The sequence below is a fragment of the Mesoplodon bidens genome (assembly GCF_964165515.1).
Source record: "Mesoplodon bidens genome assembly, chromosome: 1".
NCBI classification, from domain to species: Eukaryota; Metazoa; Chordata; class Mammalia; order Artiodactyla; family Ziphiidae; genus Mesoplodon; species Mesoplodon bidens.
Window position 1 is genome coordinate 6,537,128 of NC_138176.1, and position 22,833 is coordinate 6,559,960.

The 22,833-nt window shown below is 44.6% G+C and overlaps 1 protein-coding gene across 1 annotated transcript in view; it reads left to right on the top strand.

The window, feature by feature from the left end:
• ADAM12 (ADAM metallopeptidase domain 12) overlaps window positions 1-22,833 on the top strand; it is a 408,187-nt gene that overhangs the window by 308,429 nt on the left and 76,925 nt on the right. Inside the window, exons 7-11 of the mRNA XM_081234121.1 lie at window positions 1,578-1,643; window positions 2,730-2,801; window positions 9,270-9,439; window positions 12,517-12,601; window positions 16,157-16,305. Coding sequence (XP_081090247.1) covers window positions 1,578-1,643; window positions 2,730-2,801; window positions 9,270-9,439; window positions 12,517-12,601; window positions 16,157-16,305 — 542 coding nt within the window. The remainder of the gene's footprint in view (window positions 1-1,577; window positions 1,644-2,729; window positions 2,802-9,269; window positions 9,440-12,516; window positions 12,602-16,156; window positions 16,306-22,833) is intronic.

The following is a 22,833-nucleotide window of genomic DNA, read 5'->3' on the forward strand; positions in this document are numbered from 1 at the left end:
TCACACTTCGAGAAGGTGTCTCATTGTGCGTACACCAGTGGGTACTGCTGGGGCTAATCTTTCCTTTGTGTGTACGTAGTTTTCACCATAAAGCATGCCTACAACGTATAGTTACAAAGCTTAACTTTTCTCCCTTGTAATGTTGTAAAAGTATGAGAAATTATACCTTTCATGGTGCTTTATTTTTCCTTCCTCCATAAGGTTTCCAGATTTCTTTAGGGATACCTAAATTCATGAATCAGCACAGCTGGGCCGCAAGGAGGAACACTGCTATGATACAAACATTTTTCCTGTAAAAATCTGTTCGGAAGATCCCGGACTGATGGGGATTTGTTTCATAAAAGATGTTTCCCTCAGGATTATGTGACTGGAAAGCTGATTCAAAGCATGCCTTGGTCATCTTTGCTTTTGTCTGAAAGCGTGCTTATAACATGCAAGTTTTCAACGTTAAGCAGTGTGTGTAGTTAACTCATACAGCAGCGATATCAGCTATGAGGACTGAGACCAGTTGAACCCTCACTTCCTCTGACTGCATTTTATTGCAGAAACTGAAGGCTTTGTTTTTTGTTTTTAATGTTTGCTTCTTGAGACCACCCTCCATGAATTGCTTTTTTTTTCTCCTGAAAGTGCCTTTGGGATTGTCCCAGTAATTCATGGAAGAGTACAAATGTTTTCTGAAGAAACATGATTAAAATGTCACCCACTTCAGAGACTGCCTTGATTTGGGAGGGAGTTCATATTGGGCTCTCTGCATCATCTTCAGCCCCTACCCCTGGATATACAATTTCTGTCTTCTTCTCAACTATTGCACTCCTACCAATCCTTTTTCTCCAGTGGCATGTTTCAGTCTTTTTTTTTTTTCCTTGACACTGTTTCTTTCTATTCTGTTTCTTTTGTTCCTTTCTGGTTTTCCTCCTAGCACCTTCTTCTCGCCTGGCTCTGTTCCCCATTTATCCGCCTGGCTGTTCCCTATTCTTCCTTTGCTTCTAACCAGATTTTTAAATGATCACCTGCAGAAATCAGCTCCCTGGAATGGACTACTCAGTGTTTCCCCAGAAGGGCTATGCAGTTCCTGCTCAAAATATATTCGCTTTATATATCGGCTTTTCCCACATCACAAAACTAGACCACAAAGGCAAAGGGAACACCCGTGAGACCCTAATTCCATCATCTTCTGTAGCGATCTTGAAATGTGCTACATCCAGCCCGAAATGAAGAGTTCATTGGCTCCTGTTCCGGAGAGAGCTTTGGTTTTGCTTGTTTACATATGTGTTTTGTTTAATAATGATCTCAACTTGTTCTGATCCTATAATCAGTGAGTCAGCAGAAAGGTTAGATTCCTTTTGAAGGATTTCCCAGATGGAAATGGAAAGTGGCCGCTCACATTGAGAAGGTTTTACAGAGGTTTTTGGGGTTGGAGGTGAGCTTCTAGGTGGGACAGGGGTGTGGGAGCCAGTGATGCCGGTAGAAGTGGGGGGGTCCCCTAGTTCAAGTGCTTGAGTCGAGAGACATTGACAGTGTTCAGGAAGCCCCAGAGAGGCAGTCAGGGAAATTAAACCCATGTTTACTTTTGGCAGCAAAAAAGAGAGACCCTCAAGACGACCAAGTATGTAGAGCTCGTTATTGTGGCAGACAACCGAGAGGTAAGAACTTTCTGAAATTTCTTGGTTGGTTTAAAAAAAAAAAAAGGCAAAAGAAAATGTTTAGCAAGTTATTACTTGCTTTATTTAACCTCATTTTCCAAGAGGCCTTAAAAGCATTGTAAACAACCCATTGAAAAAAGTGGTTTCCTGGTATTATAATGTGTAAAATATTAAAAATGTATCTGGTATTACAGAATATTAGCAAGGACTGCAGAGTTGCCATGTAGCTAAGCTCTCCAAACAGGGAGAATTATGTGTGGGAAATGGCAGATGGTTTTAGAATGTATTCTAAAACACTTTGGGGAAAAGTTTAGTTTTAAAATGTCCAATATGTCCTCAAGCAAAATGAATGAATGAATGAAGGCTGTAGACACAGCAGAAAAACCCTACCTTCCAAAGTAGGGCTTGATGCTGTATTAGTTTTTTTTTTTCTTTTAATTAATTTTTAATTAGTTTTTTTTTTTTTTTTTAGATTATCTTCCCTGTGTTCTTTCCTTGCCTCTACTCTACTACCTATTACGAATTAGGTGACATTTTCTCCCAGATTGGCTCAACGCATATGAATGAAACAGACTTGACCATTTCACAGGCAACTGTTCCCACTCTGGAAGTTCAGATTAGCCCGGAGAAGTGGGAATTTATTAACTTTTTATCCACTCTCTGTATTGTTTGACTTGTTGCCATGCGCTTCTATTACTTCCACTCTTTAATTTTTTAAAAACAAATATAAAGGAGATTTTGGAGGAAGTTAAAATCAAGTTGATGATATGAAGAATGGCTTTGGACTGCCTTCTGGTTGTCTGTTTTCTCTATGCCAAAACATGTCACTGCCTCCATCATTTATGAGGCTGGAAAATTCACAAAAGTTACTATCTTCTGAGCACTTGGCTTGGGTGAATTTCAGGGAGTTTCAGAAAGTCCCTGGATGGGGAAATTACTCCGCAGGATGGGAGCTCACTTCACCATAAACCAGGGAGGGCCCTGGGGGATTTGCAGAGCCTGAGACTTCACATTTCCAGAAGCTGGGAAGATGAGATTTGATTGATAGTCTTGCCATTGGTAATGCTGACATTTAAAATTATTAAGTTTCAGAGGCAAGGAAAAGACCTGGAAAAAGTCAAACAACGATTAATAGAGATCGCTAATCACGTTGACAAGGTAAGTTCCTTGGGGGTAATTAGATCACTCACAGCCTGTAAATGTTTGGGAATGAGGTGGAGAGAATGAAACACATCCCATCTGACTTAGGGAGGTCGGGTTCTGCCTCCGGTCCTGGGCTGGTACCCAACTTCCCCTTCTTCTGAGAATTCTTGGGGCCTGGAGCAGCTGTAGGAGATGCCACCCCATGCTGTCTGGACCTCGGTGGCCTTGGCATCCATCTCCCGCCAGGCTCTCTTCTGGCCAGGAAGGCGTTTTGACCTCCCCAGTTAGATCCAGAATCCCAATAGGGTGCATCTGACCCTCTTGAGAGCTCCAAGCAGGCCTCTTCCCAGGTCTCCCTGGGCAGGTCCCATGGGCCCCCTGAGGGTGAGCTCTCATTGATAAGGGACCCACGGGCTCCACAGTCCCAGGACACAGAAATCGGCTTTCGGCTCAATCGGCCGTCAGAAAATTCCTCACCGAGAACTCGGGAGGGAGCTCACCTCTGCAAAGGTGATTTCAGAGCTGGAAGAGATCCTGAAAGTCTGCTCTGACCCAGGTGTATTTGCTCGCCAACGCTCCTTACGTGACCTGTTCGCAAGGAGGTGGAACCGTCTACGTACGCCACCTGCCTTCAGCGACAGACCCTGCAGGGAGAGCGTCGGGCTGTTTGGTGCTGAGGGCTCTCAGCCCAGAGCATGTTGGCGTTGCCTGGAAGCTTTCAAAGGCCTTGCTGCTCGGGTGTCTGGGTGGGGCCTGGACATCAGGCTTTGTAGGCGCTCCCAGGTGGTTCTCACGTGCTATGTGGCTGGCAGCCCCTGTCTGAACGTAACCATGATTCTTAGCAATAGCCTGTCTCCTGCCTCTGAGGACAGTGGGAGAGGAAAGGGGCCCCGGCTCATTGCTGAATCTCTCATGGCCGGGATTCTCTGAAATGCTCACCTTTTACACATAGCAGTTTGTGGATACTTCACGGTAGCTCTGTTTCCAAACAATCCTATTATATAATATTTAAAGTGAGTTTTCAAAGTTTTCGGGAAAATGAAAACAAAAGCCTTCCAGAGATTCAACTCCATTCTACGAGGACTTATGGGCAGTACCGAGCAGTGTGTGTCAAGAATTCAGAATGTATCAGATGTGGTCCATCTGTCCAGGGAGGTCACAGATTCGTAGAGAAGCGGATCCATAAGCCACTTAGCATGGAGCAGCGTGATGGGAGCCAGGTCGACGCTGTCAATCAGGTGCTATGGGGATGCAGAGGAGAATCACCTACTTCTTCCTGGGGGTCAGGGAGGCTTTGCAGGGAGGCGATTTTGCAAGGTGAGTAAAGTTTCACCCGGAGCACAGGCGGGGAGGGCCTGGCTGGCTGCCCCCGAGCCTGGACATGGCGAGTAACTCCATCTAACTAAGCAGTGTGTGTGTGTGTGTGTGTGTGTGTAGCATAATGGTGTGTGTGTGTGCACAGCTAGGGCAGGAGCAGATGAAGCTGCAGGGGATTCAGTGGCAGGGCCCTGAATGCCCTGTGGAGCAATCTAGACCCATCGGGATTTTATTCTACCATCAGTGGAGAGCAAGGTGAATGTTTTTAAGCAGGAGAGACACACAGGATCACACACAGCTGTGCCTGCAGTTAGTGTGGAGGATGGAGTTACCAAAACCAAATACAGCTGGTAGGCGTCTATTGTACAGAAATTACGAAGATCTGACCCGGGGCTGGGGAAGTGGGGATGTGAGAAAGACGAGGATTTAGAGACATTTGAAGGGATGGTTCCTAATAAATGTATTGAGCAGTTGCTACGTGCCAGGCTCTAAGTGCTTTGCAGACACTCCTGGATGGATACCAGTATTCCCATCTTTATAGCGGAGGTTTGCAGAGGCTAGTTAAGTAATCAGCGCATGTTCAAACAGCATTGAAAGGCAGCACCAGGAATAAGCCCTGGTCTCCTCTGCAGGAGTTTTTGACCTTGACTCTACCTGCTGACTGTGGATCCCAGCCCTCCTTGACTGAGCAGAAGCAGAGGCTGAGATGAGCAGGGGTCCCAATGAGCCCAAGTTTGGGATGACAGGTGAAAGAGGCTTCGTACCCAAAGAAGCGAGAGCGGGAGTCTCCTGGGGTACCCTGAGCAGTCAGAGACCAGGGCCTGGTGCTCGGAGAGAGGCTATGGCTGGATGGAACTTTCTGAAAGCAGGAAAAAACACAGATGGCTGATGGCACCCTGAGATGATACTGTCCTCGTCCACCAGAGCTTTTAGGCAGGTCAGACTCCCAGGCAGCCCATGCTTGCTGATATATTTTGAAGAGCTACTTTTTGAAAATTAAACTTTATCCTAAAGTCAAGTGGATGCAGGAGAATTTTTGTAAATGGCAAGTCCTCCTGGCAGGGAGGGTGAGGGATGGATCCCAGAGGATATGCCAGAGACCGTAGGAGTCAGACATGGTTCTCAGTCTGGGCTGGGCATTAGAATGCCCTGGAAAGGTTTGTTTGTTTGTGTGTGTGTGTGTGTGTTTGTCTATATGTTTGCTTTCAAAATGCTGATTCCAAGTCTCAGTGCAGGGACTCTGGTTTGATTGGCCTGGGTGGGGCCTTGGGCGAGTACATTCCAGACGCCTCCAGTGAGATGGGACAACATCCAGATGAAAACAAAGAATTCAAGTACTTCTTAGGCCTTGGAAGTAAACGGAAACCATGAACAGTATTAAACTCGGGCTGGTAATTGCTGAAATCCTATTTTAAGGTGATGTGCTTGGTCTTCCATGTTTGCGTTTCTTTACATATTATTCTGTATTATATCTTGCTTCAGTTTGCAAAACCAGAAATGAGCAACTGGGGGTTTGTTAATAATCTGCCCTGGTAATTAAAGAACAATATATCGGAGCAAAGTCCTGACAGACTCCGTGGAGTTCACCAGCCTGCCTGTTCTTGTGTTGCTGGCAAGGGGAAAGCTGAATTGCTGAGCGCACATATGTGTCTGTCCCCAGCAGACCCTGAAGACCCACTGGGGTACCCAGGCTCCTTGGGATGTTCTGTTCACCCAAGTCTGCTAACTGATGGGCCCTGGGCTCTCGCAAGTATGCCAGAGTTGAGTTTTGCAACTCCAAGTGGGAGCATCTTGGCTGAAAAAACAATGACTGTTCCAGTGGCAACTTCCTCATTTGCGGAAATCTTGGCTCTTCTTAGCTATTCTTAACTAATAACTGCTTGGCCGGCTGCACTGGCTTGAAGGGAAGACGGAGAAGCACATCCCAGACTGAGAGTCCGAGAAGTGATTTAGGGACGGAGGTGACATTCAGAAATGTTCAGGCAATTCCCCTGTGTGTGAAACACGGAGCATGTGTCCGATGCTGTACTGGCAGACAAACCCTTGACGTGGGAAGTCAGACATTCCCCCAGGCCCCAGTTATACTGCAGGGCGGGAGCCGCGGGGGGTGTGGCTGCCCAGTTGGCGATAGCCTCTCTGGCTTGTCCCCTCCAATCTGTCCTGCTTCTTACTCATGACGAAGTCAGCAAGGGCTGCGCATCCGTTCAGGCTGCACCTCTGTGACCTACTTCTGAAGGACTCATCTTCCGTGCATTTAACTTCAGGTATTTTCCCTCTTGTGTGAGTCCTCATCCCCCCACCCCCTTCTCAAGCCAGTTGCCTGAGGGGTGCACATTCCTGTGTTGGACCCCAGCAGACCTCCCTGTAATCCTACCCATGTTTTCTCAGATCCGCTTCTTCTAGAAAGCCTTCTTTGAGCCCTCAAGCCCAGCATCCCCTGAACTTCCTGTTTGCACCCTTCTTGGCAGTTCACTCGATTGGCATTGACTGGAATAATGGCTAAGTATCCCCTGCCTTGAGCCTCTTGCTGACCTCTGAGCATCTGGGAGCCAAGGGCAAGGGTATCCTAATCCTTGCTCTTTGTACCAGTGCCAAGCCTAGCATGCAGCCGGATACTTGCCGCGGCTATGTTAACGGGTGAGTCAACTCAGCTGGCCTTGGACGGTGTCCACATGCATCCTGGGATTCACAGGCCAGGCAGGCAGCTGCCAAGCTCCAGTTGTACTTCTGTCTGGGCCTGGGGTCGCAATGGATCATCTTGGAAGGGAATCTCAGTACTCGCCCTTACCTGGGTTACTTAGTGGTTTAGAACCTGGGCACCAGCCTGCCTGTGCTTAAACCCGGCTTTGCCAGTCATGTCTCGAGTGGTCTACCTGGTCCCTCCTTGTCTCAATGTCCTTGACCGTAACGCGGAAATAATAATAGTTCTTAACTCGCAGAGTGTTGTGAGGACTGAGAGACGGCCTGGGAAGCACGTGGCACTGTGCCTAGGACGTTGGAAATGCTCGTTAAGTGTTAGCTGTGGTCATTGTAATTAGGAAGAACCAAAAGGAAGCCATCAGCAGAGCCCTGGGAAGAGCATCCCAACAGGCAGCAAGGGGACTGCTGTGATGACGTGATGTGAGTTTAGCATATGCGACAGTTAATCAATAGCACCAGTTTTGAGAGGAGAGACTGTATTGTATGCTTCTAGACAGGAAATCTGTTCTGTGATTTGAGAGGGCTAATAAAGGGAAACTACAACCCATTATTATTATGAAAAGACCCTTGATTAGTAAGCCCCCAGGCCAGCTCTGAGAAATGATGACAGTCAGACCTTGACACACCTTAGTGACCACTTCCGTATGACACTCTCCAGAGGCAAACATAGTGTCCCCAGCACAGATGACGACCCTGCAGCCCACACGGGGCATCTGACCCTGAGGGTGTCACTTGGCAGGCCGGTGTGGACATCAGCACCGGATCGCCTGCGTTTCTGCCTTCTGATCACTGTTGTCTGTAACACAGCCGAAAGCGTAAGCTCTCCAGCGAAGCACAGCAGCCAGGCATGTGCGTTCAGAGTCCAGATGGGGCCAGGACCTTGATTTTGCCTGGAAAGCCTGGGCTGGGAGCTCGCAAGTGGATACCACAGGCCAAGCAATTCTTGATTAAAAACAAGCTGTAAGGCAGCATTTAGGTCGTATAATTGTCTCATTAACTTATTAATGTAATGCCCATAATTGTTATCTGCTTGAAACCAACTTGGACCGCTGTGATTAGTTTAGACTCTGTGATGTAGTTTGTGCTTCAGTCACATTCTTCTGCTAACCTAATGCTCACCAGATGACTAGGGAGAGATCAGCGAGGGAAAAGATGAACCTGCCTTTTGTGGGTCAGAACCCGGGGTCAGTGCTGAGCCTCGTGGAGTTTATTGCCCTTGAGCTCAGCACATTGGAATGGGGCTTAACTATCAGATGCGGAGCTTCTGTGATTTTTTTGTTATTTGTTGGCTCAGAGGCTTCTAGCAACTAAGAATAGGACCTGCTCCCATCTGGAGCTTGACTTCAGCTGCCACATCTTTCTCCTTGGCTGCCTGGAGTATCAGAAAATGAGGATGTTCTCATTGTGCACTGCCTTACACATTGCAGGCTTTGAAAGATTGTACAGCCAGCCAGATGATTCCCACTTCCTTACCCCCTGGACCCTGAGCAAAGAGCCGTCTCCGTGTCTGTGTGATACCATGGGGGTAGCAAGGTAGTCGGGGGCCATGGGGAGTTCTCACCTCTACCCTGACCCCTCATCCTGCCCTAGTAAGCTCGTCTGGGACAAAACTATCCCATAGACATTGGAAGAGTTGCTCTACCTGCTTCCAACCCAAGATGATCTGTTTGTGGAGAAAGGGCTGTAGGTTGAAGTCAGGACACAGAAAGATGGGGGATGGGGGGAGCAGAAAAGCAAGAAGACTTGAAGTGAGTGGTATGCCTGAAAAAAGAGGAATTTCCTTTACCAGATCGTTCCCATGATGCTGTTGGTGAACTGGCTGTGGGAAGAATGGTCCTCAAAGTTCCTGGAGAAGGGTTCTGTGCATGCCTTTATCACCCTGAAAGATGTTGATCTGTTCCCTCAATTAAAACCTTCTGGGTCCGTTATAGGTGACAGAATGTGATAGGGTCAGCAAAATCTGATTTTTTGCTGAAAAATTAATACAGATTCGTTTTCAGTAACTCACAGGTAGAACATTTCTCTTAAAATGAACAAATTACTGCACTTGGCAGAGTGTCTGAAAGATCCTAATTCACTTACTGTTTTTCTTGCAGTAGATATGAACTGGCAGTCTTTAGCTGTAATGTAACGACTTTAGCAATAATAACACATCTATACGCCCATTTCACATCACCAGTGAATCGGTTGAAATGTGTGCTTCCCTACAGATAAGGGCAGACATCAAAAGGGCTGGCAACTCTAACATCTAATTGGTCAACCACATTTGAGAACCCAGTTAGCACATCACCTTGCATCAGACACCGAAAATATTCCTCCAGTTCTAATGCCACGGGAACAAGGGAGCACAGAGAGCTTTTTCATGTCACGGCAATGAAGTTCAGAACTTGCCCACCTATTCTACTCGGCATGGTAAGTTCTCATTAACGTGATCCCCCAGGGATGCCTGTCTTCTGTCTCCCTCAGTTTTACAGACCGCTGAACATTCGAATCGTGTTGGTGGGCGTAGAGGTGTGGAATGACATCGACAAATGCTCCATAAGTCAGGACCCATTCACGAGCCTCCACGAGTTTCTGGACTGGAGAAAGATGAAGCTTCTACCTCGCAAATCCCATGACAATGCACAGCTTATCAGGTAAGGCATCTGTTGTCTCTCCTTTGCTTAAAATAAAAGAGTGATCTCAGCACACCTGCGCTCCCTCTTAGCCTCACCTGACAGTCCATGAAGCTGCACATCGTTCAGCAGGACACATTGACTGGACCAGGGGCAAAGGGGGCTTCTCAGCCCACACTGCGGGGGCAGGGTGGGGGGAGGGGAGGGGCCATCTCGATTGAAATTGGGGGCTGTTGGAAAAGTCTGTCTTTGCATACCCTGGGAAAACTATCCCTCTGGCTAATGTCTTACTTCCTTCGTCTAACACCTGGACATTTCCTCTATGCAACTGTTTCTAGGCTTAGTCTTTTTTTTTTCTCTTTTTTGGCGGCACCGCACAGCATGCGGGAATCTTAGTTCAATCCCCGACCAGGCACTGAACCCGTGCCCCCTGCAGTGGAAGCATGGAGTCTTAACCACTGGACCGCCAGGGAAGTCCCAAGTCTTTTTTTGTTTTAATACTATTAATCCATGAAGGTTTTTATTATAACTTCTCAAATTTAATTTACAGATTATATGTGTCATAAAGACAATCGATATAACTTTTTTTTTTTTTTTTTTTTTTTTGCGGTACGTGGGCCTCTCACTGTTGCGGCCTCTCCCGTTGCGGAGCACAGGCTCCGGACGCGCAGGCTCAGCGGCCATGGCTCACGGGCCCAGCCGCTCCGCGGCATGTGGGATCTTCCCGGACCGGGGCACGAACCCGCGTCCCCTGCATCGGCAGGCGGACTCTCAACCACTGCGCCACCAGGGAAGCCCCGAAATAACCTTTTGATATTCACAAATACTTTTCTTTTTTTCATGTTTTTCTCTCATGTTTTTATTTGTTTATTGACCTTTTCATTTCTTTTTTTTCAATTTTTATTTTATATTGGAGTGTAGTTGATTAACACTGTTGTGTTAGTGTCAGGTGTACAGCAAAGCGATGCAGTTATACATATATGGTTATCTATTCCTTTTTGAATTCTTTTCCCATTTAAGTTATTACAGAATATTGAGCAGAGTTCCCTGTGCTGTACAGTAGCTCCTTGTGGGTTATCTATTTTAAATATAGTCGTGTGTATATGTCAGTCCCTAACTCCCCATTTATCCCTCCCTCTAGGCTTAGTCTTGATCTAGAGTTGTCCTGAGTAGTACATTTTTTAAAAGCTCATTTTCTGTCATTATCAGTGAAAACTATTTATGCAAGATCCGAAGGCAGTACATTAGGGTGACCCTTGTCAGCTGCCCGGAGAAGGAAAATCTTTATTCCTCCTGTTTTGCTGTTGCTCTTGGTCTTCTAGATCAGAGAATACCAGGAGTGTCGCAGATCAACCTTGTGTTCTGTTGTTCACTCAGTGTGTATTGAGCACGAACAAGGAACAAAACATGTTTCAGGGGCTTTGACCATACTGGTGACCAACACTGTAAACCTCCCCACTTTTGGGAGTCTCCAGTTTCCTGGGAGAAGACAATAATAAACAAAGACATTTCAGAGCGTGATAAGGGTCGTGAAGATAATAAAATGAGGGAAAGCACACCTATGATATAGTATAATACCTTGGTAACATGTTACGGACACCTTTATATTTAAACAAAAAATGTCATAATCTAAGTTGGTATGGAGTAGGTTTTTCCTAAACTGAGCCGCTTTTTATTAAAATTCTTAAACAGTTTGTGCCTTTATTATGTTCTCATGTAGTTCATATCACTGAATGGAAAGCTTTAGGGTCAGAGACACTTTTCTTTGACACATTGGATCTAGTTTACTGAACATTTATGGGAAGCTGAAAAGCAGTCCTACCGTAACCTCACTTTCGAAAAGGCCTTCATCTGAACTGAGGCTGTTGGCATTCCCTGATAATTTACTTTGGCCATTTCATAGGGTTGTGTTTTTTTCCCACCCTGGATATTTGTGGTTGCCTCATATTTTATGCATTGATTAATCCTGAACTACTAAAAATAGAGTCAGAGTGATTTGTTTTGATTTTTTTCCCCCAAATGGAGTCTGTCCAACTTGAACATCTGGAAGTAAATTAGCCTCTTATATAACCTTATTTATATATATATAGGTATAATTGTATCTGTTAAAACGGTCTATATAGATGTAAATATAAAAGCTGCAATCACTACTACTGTACATATGCATGTAATAGGATGGCTGGTTGGCTGGATGGATAGATGGATGATTGGATACCTACATACATACATAGGTGAGGTTATATTTTGTATATACTTATCCCATTTCATCCAATTGAGCACTGCTAAATATATAACTTTTCAAATAATATGTGTAATATCTATATATGTACATGGCCAAGATAACATGGGTAAGTCATTTTTTCCCTTAAAGGAGATTCAGCAAATACAGTTTTTAATTTTTAATGCATGAGGTTGGAATTCATAGCATTGCATTAAAGAGGCCTTGATGTCATTATTCATTGATTAAGATTCCATATAGGGGAAAAGCCACACCTAACCCATGAGCTCCCCTTCCGGAAGCTTCCTCCTGGGCTGCCAAGGCTTTGTGGGTGCTAACTTCTACACTAACTCCAGAGGGTCGGTCATTTTTCTGCCAATCTCACTTTTGCAAGCTATATTAGCAGGATATTTTGGAAGAGTTTGGGTTTCTGGCCTAATTGTAATGTTACCCAGGAAAGCAAAATTCAGCTGCAACAGAAAATCTAGTAAAGCATCTAATGCCTTTCATTTGTTAACAGTGATTCTCTGTGACTCTTTTCAGCCCTAATATCAGCAGACATTGTTTAAAAGGAACAGCTCCCCACCCAGTTCATTAGAAAATAGCAGGATACAACTTATAAATATATGTCGCGACTAGTTGTTGTCCCGAGTCTTGAAAACAAAAATCTGAAAGGATTAGGAGATGACGGTGAACTGGAAGATAAATTTTAGAAGAACCAAAGATAAAGATCACCTGTAAACATACTCTCATGCAGCTATTTTCGTCTTTGCGTATGCTTGTGTAGTTTCCTGTTGGAATGTAGGAATGTCCAACAGAATTTCAAATATTAGAAAATGTCCTTATACTGATTTAAGAAAGTCCTTTCTTTTCTTTCTAGTGGAGTTTATTTCCAAGGGACCACCATCGGCATGGCACCCATCATGAGCATGTGCACAGCAGAACAGTCCGGGGGCATTGTCATGGTAAGCCAGGAGCATCAAGAATCCGACAGTGATGTCCAGACCTAATTCTCTTGATGATTTCCCAGGAAATCTCTACTTTCATCAGACTTTGTAAAATTAGGTCTTTTTCTTTAATGCTTCTTATATATAATTCTACCCTTTTTCTAGCTCTGCTTATGATCTTCCATACCCGACAGTACTCTAGGGACTGTTTATAAAACACATCAAGCTGCACACAGGAAGGCTGAGTGTGTAAAAACAGCTCAGTGGAAGCCAGTCTACACCTTTTGCGGAGAAAAAGTTTCAAGTGGGATTTTGATCCACCCGTCTCCATCCAGGAATTCCTCCCAGCATTGGGATGAGCCAGGTCACTGGGGTTCCCCTCATCACTCAGCTTCTGGGATGGGCTGTGATCTCACCAAATATTGCCGTTAGAATGGCTTTCTGATGGTTCTCCCTCCAGGCACGATAGCCAAAAGTCTGAGGTTTTTAACTATTTACCGCTGCAAATGCTTGACATACCTCCTGGCCAGTGTCCAATTTGTCTTTATACTAACCTTATTCTTGGAAGGCAGAGACCTAGGTTTATTGCTTTACAAGGATCATTTTGTCATAGTATATATGTCTGTAAAAGGAAATAGAACGGGGAGACTACTGGGGACTTGTTTCTTATGAATTTAAGAGGGAGGTGACTTTGACAGGTTCCCCTTCATCAGGTAACTAAAGGAAAGGTTTTCACCCCATGCTGTCACTGTCCCTGATGGGAAAACATAGTGTCCCCTTTGCACCAGCCCTCAGATAGGGAGTGTCCTCGGAGACCATTCCACCATCTCTGTTAAACAAACAGAAGCTTGCCCTTCCAAGAAACCATGAATTCCTCCACATTTTTCAAACAGAACATTTGTGAATATTCCATTGTATTAAAGGGCTGAAGCAGTAACGTTCTGCTGACTTTTATTTGCTCTCCACATACTGCCCAGCCTAATCTTCTTAGTGAATATCCACAGTGAATATTTTCCTCTTCTCTGGGTGGCGCTGGTAATTAACATAAACATTCACTAAATGTGTAGGCTGAGGAGGCTGTCTGGAGGGATGGCACCCACCCAGTGGACTTCTGGCTTCAACGGGCTGCCCTCTGGTTTCCTTTGAACCTGGAAGCCTTCCAGTGATCTCCACCATGGAAGTCACTGGAAAGTTTAGGTTTTGTTGGTGCCAGGTTCATTTCAAGTCAGATCCCAACGGTCTTTTTACAGAGCAGCCTGTAAAGTTTTAAGAGGGAATCATTTTCTGTTTCATGGTTCCATGGTCCATCGCTACTGACTTTGCCACTTAAAATTGGCGTAAATATTTTTTAGAGCTGAAACTGAATTCCTTCTAAGTATGGCAGGTTCTGCAGCTGTGGAGTGTTCAGAGGTTCTTATAACCGATCTGATGGTATTAATCAACTTTTTAAAGTTCACATCCTTTATTCTGTTTCCATGCAAGCATTTGGTCAAGATTCCTTCTTTAAAAGGAGACAGGGAAGCCTATTTAAAGAAAAAAAAAAGATAAAAATGAATGTGGAGAAATAGAAGCAGATGTATATACTGCAGTAGGAATCAAGTCAAGACCAAAGTTAATCAATAAGAAATATGCTTGATGGGCCGGCCAGCAGTGAATATCATCCTTAGGCTCACTCTTTGTTTACTCCACATAGAAGAGAAGCATCACATAGGCTGAAAGCTCACAGCTCCTTTAGTTTCTATAAAATTCATGAGATCAACAAAATCAATATCTTGACCAGATCTAAAACATCTAGACTTTCTCCTATTGTGTCTCTAAAGTTGAATTCATGGGTGTTACATACGACCGTGCCTCTTTCAAGGACTCACAAATCTAAGAGGAAGGAAATCATGTCACAAGGAAGCAGGAATCCTAATCACACTGAAAATTTGAGTTCTGTACTGTTTCTCTATTTTTCCAAGATAGAACAGATCATTAATTTTAGTCACTTCAAGCCGTGCCTTTGTATCTAACTGGACTAAAATAGTCTTGGTTTGGAGATAATGCCAGAAATAAAGAAATAGGTTTTTTGTCTTATTAGAAATATGAACTGTTTATCGGGGTTTCTTAAGAGACATTCTGTGTATAATCACCTATGCGTGAAAGAATGTGAAACAATTACGCAATTCAAGACAAAACCAAGATATTCAGTGATACAAAAGAATCTGATGAAGAGTCATTTTTTAAGGATGAATTCCTTGAATTTTTGTGCCAAAGCATGCTAAATTCAGCCCTCAGTATTCTTAGATTGAAGAAAATCGATGTCCTGAAACATGTTTGTGAAGCTTCCTACAACAGGACACTAAAATCTAAACAAAGTAATTTATTAGGAATTTCATCTATTCTAAGAATAACTTGGTTCCTTGACATGCCACTCTTTTCTTAGACTGAGGGCCAGTGAGAAAGGCAGCTACAGCTGTAACCGCCAACAAGCCTATATCTTATATGAACACACCTATATCAAGAGGCCCCACAAAGATTGTCTGTATCAGGAATAATGCATTCTCTAAAGCACAGTGTCATTGTTTGCTGGAAACCTCTTGGGTAGCCTCTTATCTCATTCCTGGGTAGCACAAAGCAGGATTCAATGTTACCTTCATTACTCTGTGGTGTGCAGGCCGTTGCAGAAACACCAATCATGGGCACCATTTCTGCAAATCAACTAATTTTAGTTTGTTAAAGTTGAGTAATGATATTTAAAAAATTAATTTCTAATATCTCTTTAGCCAAGCCATGCATGCACTCCACTAAGTTAGGGGTGGCCAAGCAGTGCTTGGTGGGTGGAGAACCTGCCTTCCAAAACCAAGCAAAAGGTTGAGTGAACTCCCAAGAGCAAAACTCAGAGAGTCGGGATGCCTCCATCCATTTCCAAAGTCTACCTGACAAAACAAAGGGCCAGCAAGAGTAAGGCATAACTGGATTACAATCTTAATCCAATGCATCTTCAAACAGATTACTCAATGTCATTAGCTTTTATGGTGAATTCTTGTGAATTTTCCAAGTATCCTTCTCTACCAAGTAGACAGCAAGAGGCATACTCAGTAACAATTGCTCAGATCTTATTTAGACTGTTCAAAGTATGCTTCCCCTAATGACTTTATACCAGCATCGTCTCAATCAAGGATAAAATGGTACTTTCATTACCCGTGAAGGAACGAGCTGCTTCTTCCTATGATACAGGACAACTTTTTGCTTCGTTCAATAGAATGGTGTCTCGTGAGAGATTGTAGGAAGGGAGAGAGAAATGATTGCCTTGATTATTTCATGTAAAGACACAAGGAATCCTGCATGTATTCATGAGGAATGCATTCCTCAGCAGAGGGGGCCCCAAACTAGTTGAAAAAAATGGATCAAATTTTTTTTAAGTTTGAACTATATAATGGGGCTCTATCTTGGTTCCTTGTAGGAGATTGGACTCCATTAAATGTTTATAAAAGATAAATATCTGGGGGGCAGGGCTGAGGGGAGGGGCGTGGCTGGGAAAGAGGCCAAAAAGATGTGAACTATACATTGTGCTCTTGTATTTTCTTTGAGGACCATTCAGACAGTCCGCTTGGCGCGGCTGTGACCCTGGCCCATGAGCTGGGACACAATTTCGGGATGAACCACGACACTCTGGAGAGGGGCTGTAGCTGCAGAACGGCTGCCGACAAAGGAGGCTGCATCATGAACCCCTCAACCGGGCAAGTACTGATGCTTCCAGCTGTTCTGAGAGCTGGGATGCGCCTTGAAATATGTACTGGGAAACAGCTGGGCAAAGAGCTCCCTGGTTTTCTGGCCAGAGCACCCACGGAAGCTTCCCGAAAGAAACTCCGTGGACCGTGCTTCCCTGAGAGAAGCACCCAGATTGCAGAGCACAGGGCATGAGGCCTGAGCGCCTCCCTAAGAAGTGGTGGGCATGGATCCTGCCTTTGTTCAGAGATCGCGAATTCCCCTACAATCCCAGCACATGGTTTTGATTCGCACCTACAGCTCCGTCTGGGCGTGGTAAAGCCACGGTGCAAAGCGGGCGCGGTTAGATGGGTCCCGTGTGGGGAGGTCCCGTGTGGGGATGTCCCGTGTGGGGACGTCTTCCCTCTGGGTTGGCCCTGGGTTGGAGCTGAAATGTGTCAGTAGCTTGGGGATTTGTAGGGCCCCCGCCTGTAATACCACATCCCCTTCTCAGATCTTAAAGGTTTAAATGATGGGACTTTTCCTTTTCAGTAAATTATGTCATTCTTCCTCATTTCATGCCTTTCTGAAACGCTAGACTTGATTCACCCAGAAAAAAAGGAAGACAGTTTCATTACTGCAGCATTCAGAGGAGGTAGAAATAGATGCAGCTTGGAGTGATTACAGATTATGATGTGTCCCTACACCTCTATGGGCCCCTCCCAAACTAGAATGGTGTGCTAACGTAGGAAGATTTTCACTAGTGAAGGAAAACACGCACTTGTTATGAGGCCAGCTTCTTTTTCATACCTTGAGACCTTCCCAGTGCTTTTATCTTTACGGCACTTCCTAGGCCAAGTCTACTCTCTGAGTTTGCTGAAAGGAAGCACTGGGAACAAGAAGCAAGTGCGGACGGGCAGCCTGAAGGCTGGCCTCTGCGAAGTCGTGGTGTACGCGGAGGGTGGGGCACCTGCTTAAAGAGGATGAAAACTGCCGGAAGAGGGATGGATTGTTACAGAACGTGGTTATGCTTTTACAACCAATAGCCTCGTGGACCTCCTCTTGAATGGCCTGTAGGGCAGAACTTCATGGCTCACGTCATGTCATTTCACGGGTGCTGGTCGATAAGGCGTCTTCCCAGCAAGGCGCTGCTTCTCCGGTCCATCACCACCATTAGCACAAAGCCTTCAGGTGTGCATTGTTTTTGCTTGAGGCTCTGTCTTAAGCACAATTCCAGGGACTCACCAAGACCTAGTAGAGGAACTTGCTCTCTGAGTCTGTGATGACAGAAGCCGAGAACCTGAGCAGGAAGTGAAAGTATCTTAGGCCCAACACCAACAGGAAGTGAAATGTTGCAAAATCCAATAAGGAGAGCTTCCCCAAAGGGAGGCAGGTTGCTCCCAGAAGCAGGGTGCTCCCTGTCATTTAAACTCCCCAGGCCGGGGCAGAATAGCTGCTTGTTGGGTATTTGGGGCAAAGAATCCCTTCTTAGGGGGGTGAGGTTGGGCCAGGGCCTGTGAGTGTCTTCTGTTTCCAATATTCCACCAGCCCAGATAGGGTCCAGAATCTCTGGGGAGGAGATTGGCAGGAAGGTGACGTGGAACTGAGTGGCCTTCATGCGCTCTCATTCTCGATGAGCTCCAAGTGGCCACGGAAAATTCAGTCAGTGCTTAATCTCCCTGATTATTAAGTAGGCACAAACACGGCAGCCTATATGCCTCCAAAAGTGGTTCTCAAAGACTAAGAAGATTGGATTGTTAATATTGTTAATGGTCCAGAACTCTTGATAAAAGAGACGAATGGAAGAGAGGAAAATCTAGACTGGGGATACTGCACTGGGATTGAAGAGACCTGGTAGCCTCAATTCTGACACTAGTTGTTTTTGGTAAAACAAGCAAATTAGTAACCCCTCTGGCTCTTATGTTTTTATCAGTAAAATGAGTGATCAGTCTTTATTTTTCCTTCCTTCCTTCCTTCCCTCCTTCCATCCATCCATCCATCTATTCATTATTCATTTCATCTGTCCTTCCACCCATCATTATTATTCATTATTCATTTTTCATTTAATTCATTATTCATTTCATCTGTCCTTCCACCCATCCATCCATCTATCCATCTTTTCATCATTCCGTCCATCCATCCATCCATCCACACATCCATCCATTTGTCCATCTTTTCATCATTCCATCCATCCATCCATTCATTCATCCACCTATCCTTTCACTTGTTTGTTCACACATTAAACAAATACTTTGACCCCTGTGGTTTTTGTTGTGGAGAATGCAAGATGAGAAAGACCCTACAGCCCTAAGAGTCCTACAGTTCTGGAGGCACAATAGCAAGGCATTGCTTTCTGGTACTCTCTGTAATTTTGTGTAAATCCCTTCAAATTGGAAAGTCTTCATGGCAGCATTTAAGGATTGCAAGCCAGATTACCCAGGAGATATTTGAAAATCATAGGTAGAAATGGTATTGTTAAGAGCTCAGCAAATCATTTAAAAAGCTTTTTTTTTCCTTACCAGGGGTTTGCTAATAGCCTTTCCTTGATTTATACCTTATTAGCGATTTCTGAGTTTCCTCTTTTGCTGAGCTTGTGCTTTCACGTAAATCTTTTCTATTTGGTTCTCATTTATGATCCCACATTCCTGTCCAGAGATTGGTGTTTTTAATTTTCTCAGATGGAAAGAAACTTCCTAAGCAAGTGGGTGAATTAATCACAAAAGCCCACAGTAAGGAGGAGGTCAAGCTGTTCCGGCCATCTCAGTCATCCATCACCCATTTTAGAATTTCCAGACTGCTTTTAATCTCCAGTATTATCTAGATGTGGTCATTCTCTTACCTCACAGAGTCCCCATGAGAGTGGGAGAGTGGATTAAATGAGATCATATGTCTTTGTAAATTGTAAATCACTCCACAAATATATGGAGGTATTATTATTATTATTTAGCTTACAGGGACCTTGGAACCATTGAAGAGTTAAAGGCTTTTTGTTTTTTCAGAATTCCTGCTCATAGTTGCTGGAAAGCACTTCTAGTGCCATGTAAGTGCCCGTGGTTTCTGTGTGAGTGGCTCATTTTCAACTGGCCCACACCCGAACCTTCCTCCCAACTTCCTCCCCACTGCTGATTCAGACATGAGTGGCAAATGTTAAAAATGTGATTTAAGTCTCAGCCCCAAATGTGACTTGCAAAGAGATGAATCAGGGACTGCTTTCACGATACGAAACTCTCCCAGAATCGAAAAGAACCATGTATTGCAGACGGTTTAAAGGAAAGAAAGGCATCCCTTAATACCCCTTGTTTATTCTTTATCAAAACATTCCAGAATCCTTACCCTGAAATTTCACCAACTGCCATCATTGACGAATTGGACCCAAAGGCCTAAAAATACGAGGATGGAGGAGAATTCTTTTAAACATGGGTGTCATGACTTCAGTTGCGTGTTATGGGAATAGTTGGAGGGGGTGTCCTTACAGGTTGTGTCATTAATTACTGCAAGTCTTTGAGTGTGTGTGAGTGTGTTGTATGTCTTTGGATAGTTAACATTAAGGCCTGTCTTGGAAATTACTCCTTGGCAAAAGCAATATCTGGGGATTCGTGTGGGAGTTTGAACTCAGTTGAGTCCATCCATTGATGAGCTTCTTGGAGCATTTGGTCTTCAAGGGGTTGAGGACTAAGTATGCCACATTTATGGGAGTAAGAAAAACATGAATAATTTGAGCACTTTGGGAAAAGAAAATTTACTATAATAGTAAATGTCACTTCCTAGAGTAGGGAAAAAAGGCAGTATTAACATTCAAAAACTACTCTCAGAGCTCCCTTTTATTTCTTTGCGGAAAATTTTCTGTTACTGTGAGAGTTGGAGTCAAAGAGCCATCTCTTGAGGGGATACAGCTGGATCGGAAACCCACGGTAACTCAGCTCCTGCAACGTGCCACCTGCTTTGATAGATGTTGGGGTTATTTCAGCCACGAACAGGACAGACCCTTTTCTTGCCCTCATGGAACTTGCGTTCTTGTGGGGAAGACATTCTGGAAAAACAGTAAATCAAAAACTGCAGGTTGGAAGAAATGCTATGAAGGAAGAAAAGGAAGAGGATAGAAAGGAGACACGTGGGCTTGGGGACCCGACGTTAATTAGTGGTTTGGGGGAGACCTCTCCGTGGAGATGACGTTTAAGCCAAGACCAACAGGAAGAGAGGGATGGAGAGCCTGCAGAGATGGAAGGACATGGGCTTGGGCAGTGGGGACACCATGAGGAGGGAAAGCATCACCGACGGGAAGCCAGTGTCTGGTGGGGCTGGATCGGAACGGGGTGGGGCTGGAGGGAAGTGGTGCTGATGCCACTGGAGAGAAAGGAGGGGCCGGAACACGCAAAGCCCACGCCGCGGTAGGAACATGGATTCGTCTCCAGGGCAGGGAACCATCATTGGAGGGTTTTAGGCGGGACCGTAACATGATCTGAGTTTTCTTTTAAGAATTCTTCACTTTTAAGAAGATGGCGTAGCATCTGAGCTATTGTAGTTTGCCAAATTAAGGGGTTTACTGTCTGTAAAAAATAGGGGGGAGCTTCTTGTTAAAAAAGAAATGGTATATAAACTCTCATTTTATTTTAGTGTAATTACTAGGCACTTGGAATCCCTTAAGAAGGAGCCTGCACTAGCACACCGGGGGGCGGATCACACCACAGCTTCACCCGCTCACCTCAGCGGTCTTGTAGACTTGATGTCAAAGATTCTCTTCTGTTTAGGATTCCACTTTGCTTTTCCTCTAGTAAGATTCTTTAAGGGCTCGACTTCAACAGCCACAAAAGAGCACTTCCACACTCTATATATCTGAAGAGATATATACAGATCTATATATCTGGTATATCTGAAGGGAGTTGGTGCCATAGTTTTCATGCTGATACTAAGATTCAGAGCTTGGGGCTGTTTGGGTTTTGTTTAATCCAGACTGGCAAACGGCTCTCAAGCAAAGAATGTGGTGCCTGGCTGCCAAGGGACAGTGGAGGGCAGTGCGTTGAGTGCCCTGGAGAATGTGGGCCGAGAAAATAAGCGAATGAGGGTTACCGCTTGCTTGCTCACCAGGGGTGTAGATAATTTACATTCAGCTGAGGTTGGGCATTCAGGAATAACATCTACAAGTAGATCAAATAACCATGTTCAAGGTGAAAGCATTGCCATTCCACTTCCTCAGAAGTGTGGATAATTGGCTCATTCGATTCCGTATAATTCAATTCAGGAAACATTCATTGCATACCTCCCTGCTGCACAGCTGTCTGGACGTGGATCACAGCTGGATGGCCTCCACCCAAGTTCAACCTTCTCTCAGGAAAGCTGAGAGGACACAGGCCCTGCCTCCAACTCAGGAAACAGGGCTGGGTGACCAATTATAGCAAAACCACTCACTTACTCAGCTCGTATTTACTGGGTACCTGTGTGCCAGATTCCAAGGAGCAGAGTGGGGCCACGGACACAAAAGGCAGGAACCTTGATTTCTAGGCCCTTATATTGTGGTAGGGACCCCAGGCAAGTAAACTGGTGATTACAGACTGGAAGCTCAGGGCTGATAGGGGACATTTTGGGGTGCCATGGGGCTCACAACAGGGGCACCTAATCTCATCTATTTACACAGTCCTGGGTATCATAACATCATCTATAAGTACTTCAGTTGTGCCTCTAAAAGATAAGGAGAAAATTTTAAACATCACCATAATAGCATCTCACATTTTTAAAAAAATGACCAATAATTCATTGTGAACAAGGAGCAAAGGTTGGAAGGGGTGTTGGGCAGGGAACATTCTGGAGTAAAGTCCAGTCTGAACCCATCCCGGAAGAATTGCATAGGGTTAGGCAGACCCTCCTCGAGAATTCCTAGCTCATGTTACAGGAAATTTGGATTTATTTTTGAGGAGGCCTCTATCTGAAAATGTGATTCGGGAAACTAAAATCAACTGCACTTTTCAGTGAAAAGTTCCCAAGTTTCAGATGTGGTAGCGATTGATAGACATTCGATGTATCTGGAAAGGCGATCCCCTTTCAAGAAGCACTTGCTTTCCTGAAAATCGGTGCAGAACATACATAATTAAAACTCACCCCCATTTGAAGGTTGAGGATCTATCTGAGGTCATGAAATACACTTATTATAAAGGGATTTTACGAGCATGGGATTGGAGAAAATCATTTCCTCATATCAGTTCTTCATTTGTAGGTGATTATTTTTTTTTCTCAATGGAAAGTTTAAGGAAGTCTTCACTTCCTTCTTCAAGGTGCAGTAGGGAAAACAATGGAAATCTTTATCCAAGGAGTAAAAAATAAATAAATAAACAACAACAAAATGAGGCACTCTAGTAACATTAAAACGCTACGGGGCAGAATCAATTTAACTATCCAGCTAGAGTAACTGAGTTGACTACCTACCGACATGACGATAAGGGGGAAATGAACTGGGAGGAGATATTCCTGACAGCAGTTCAAGAGGACCCCTCGATACAGACCATGTTCTTATTTCTTCTCTGTGGGATTAGATATTGCTCACTGGAAAATGAAGGAGTTTGTCTGCA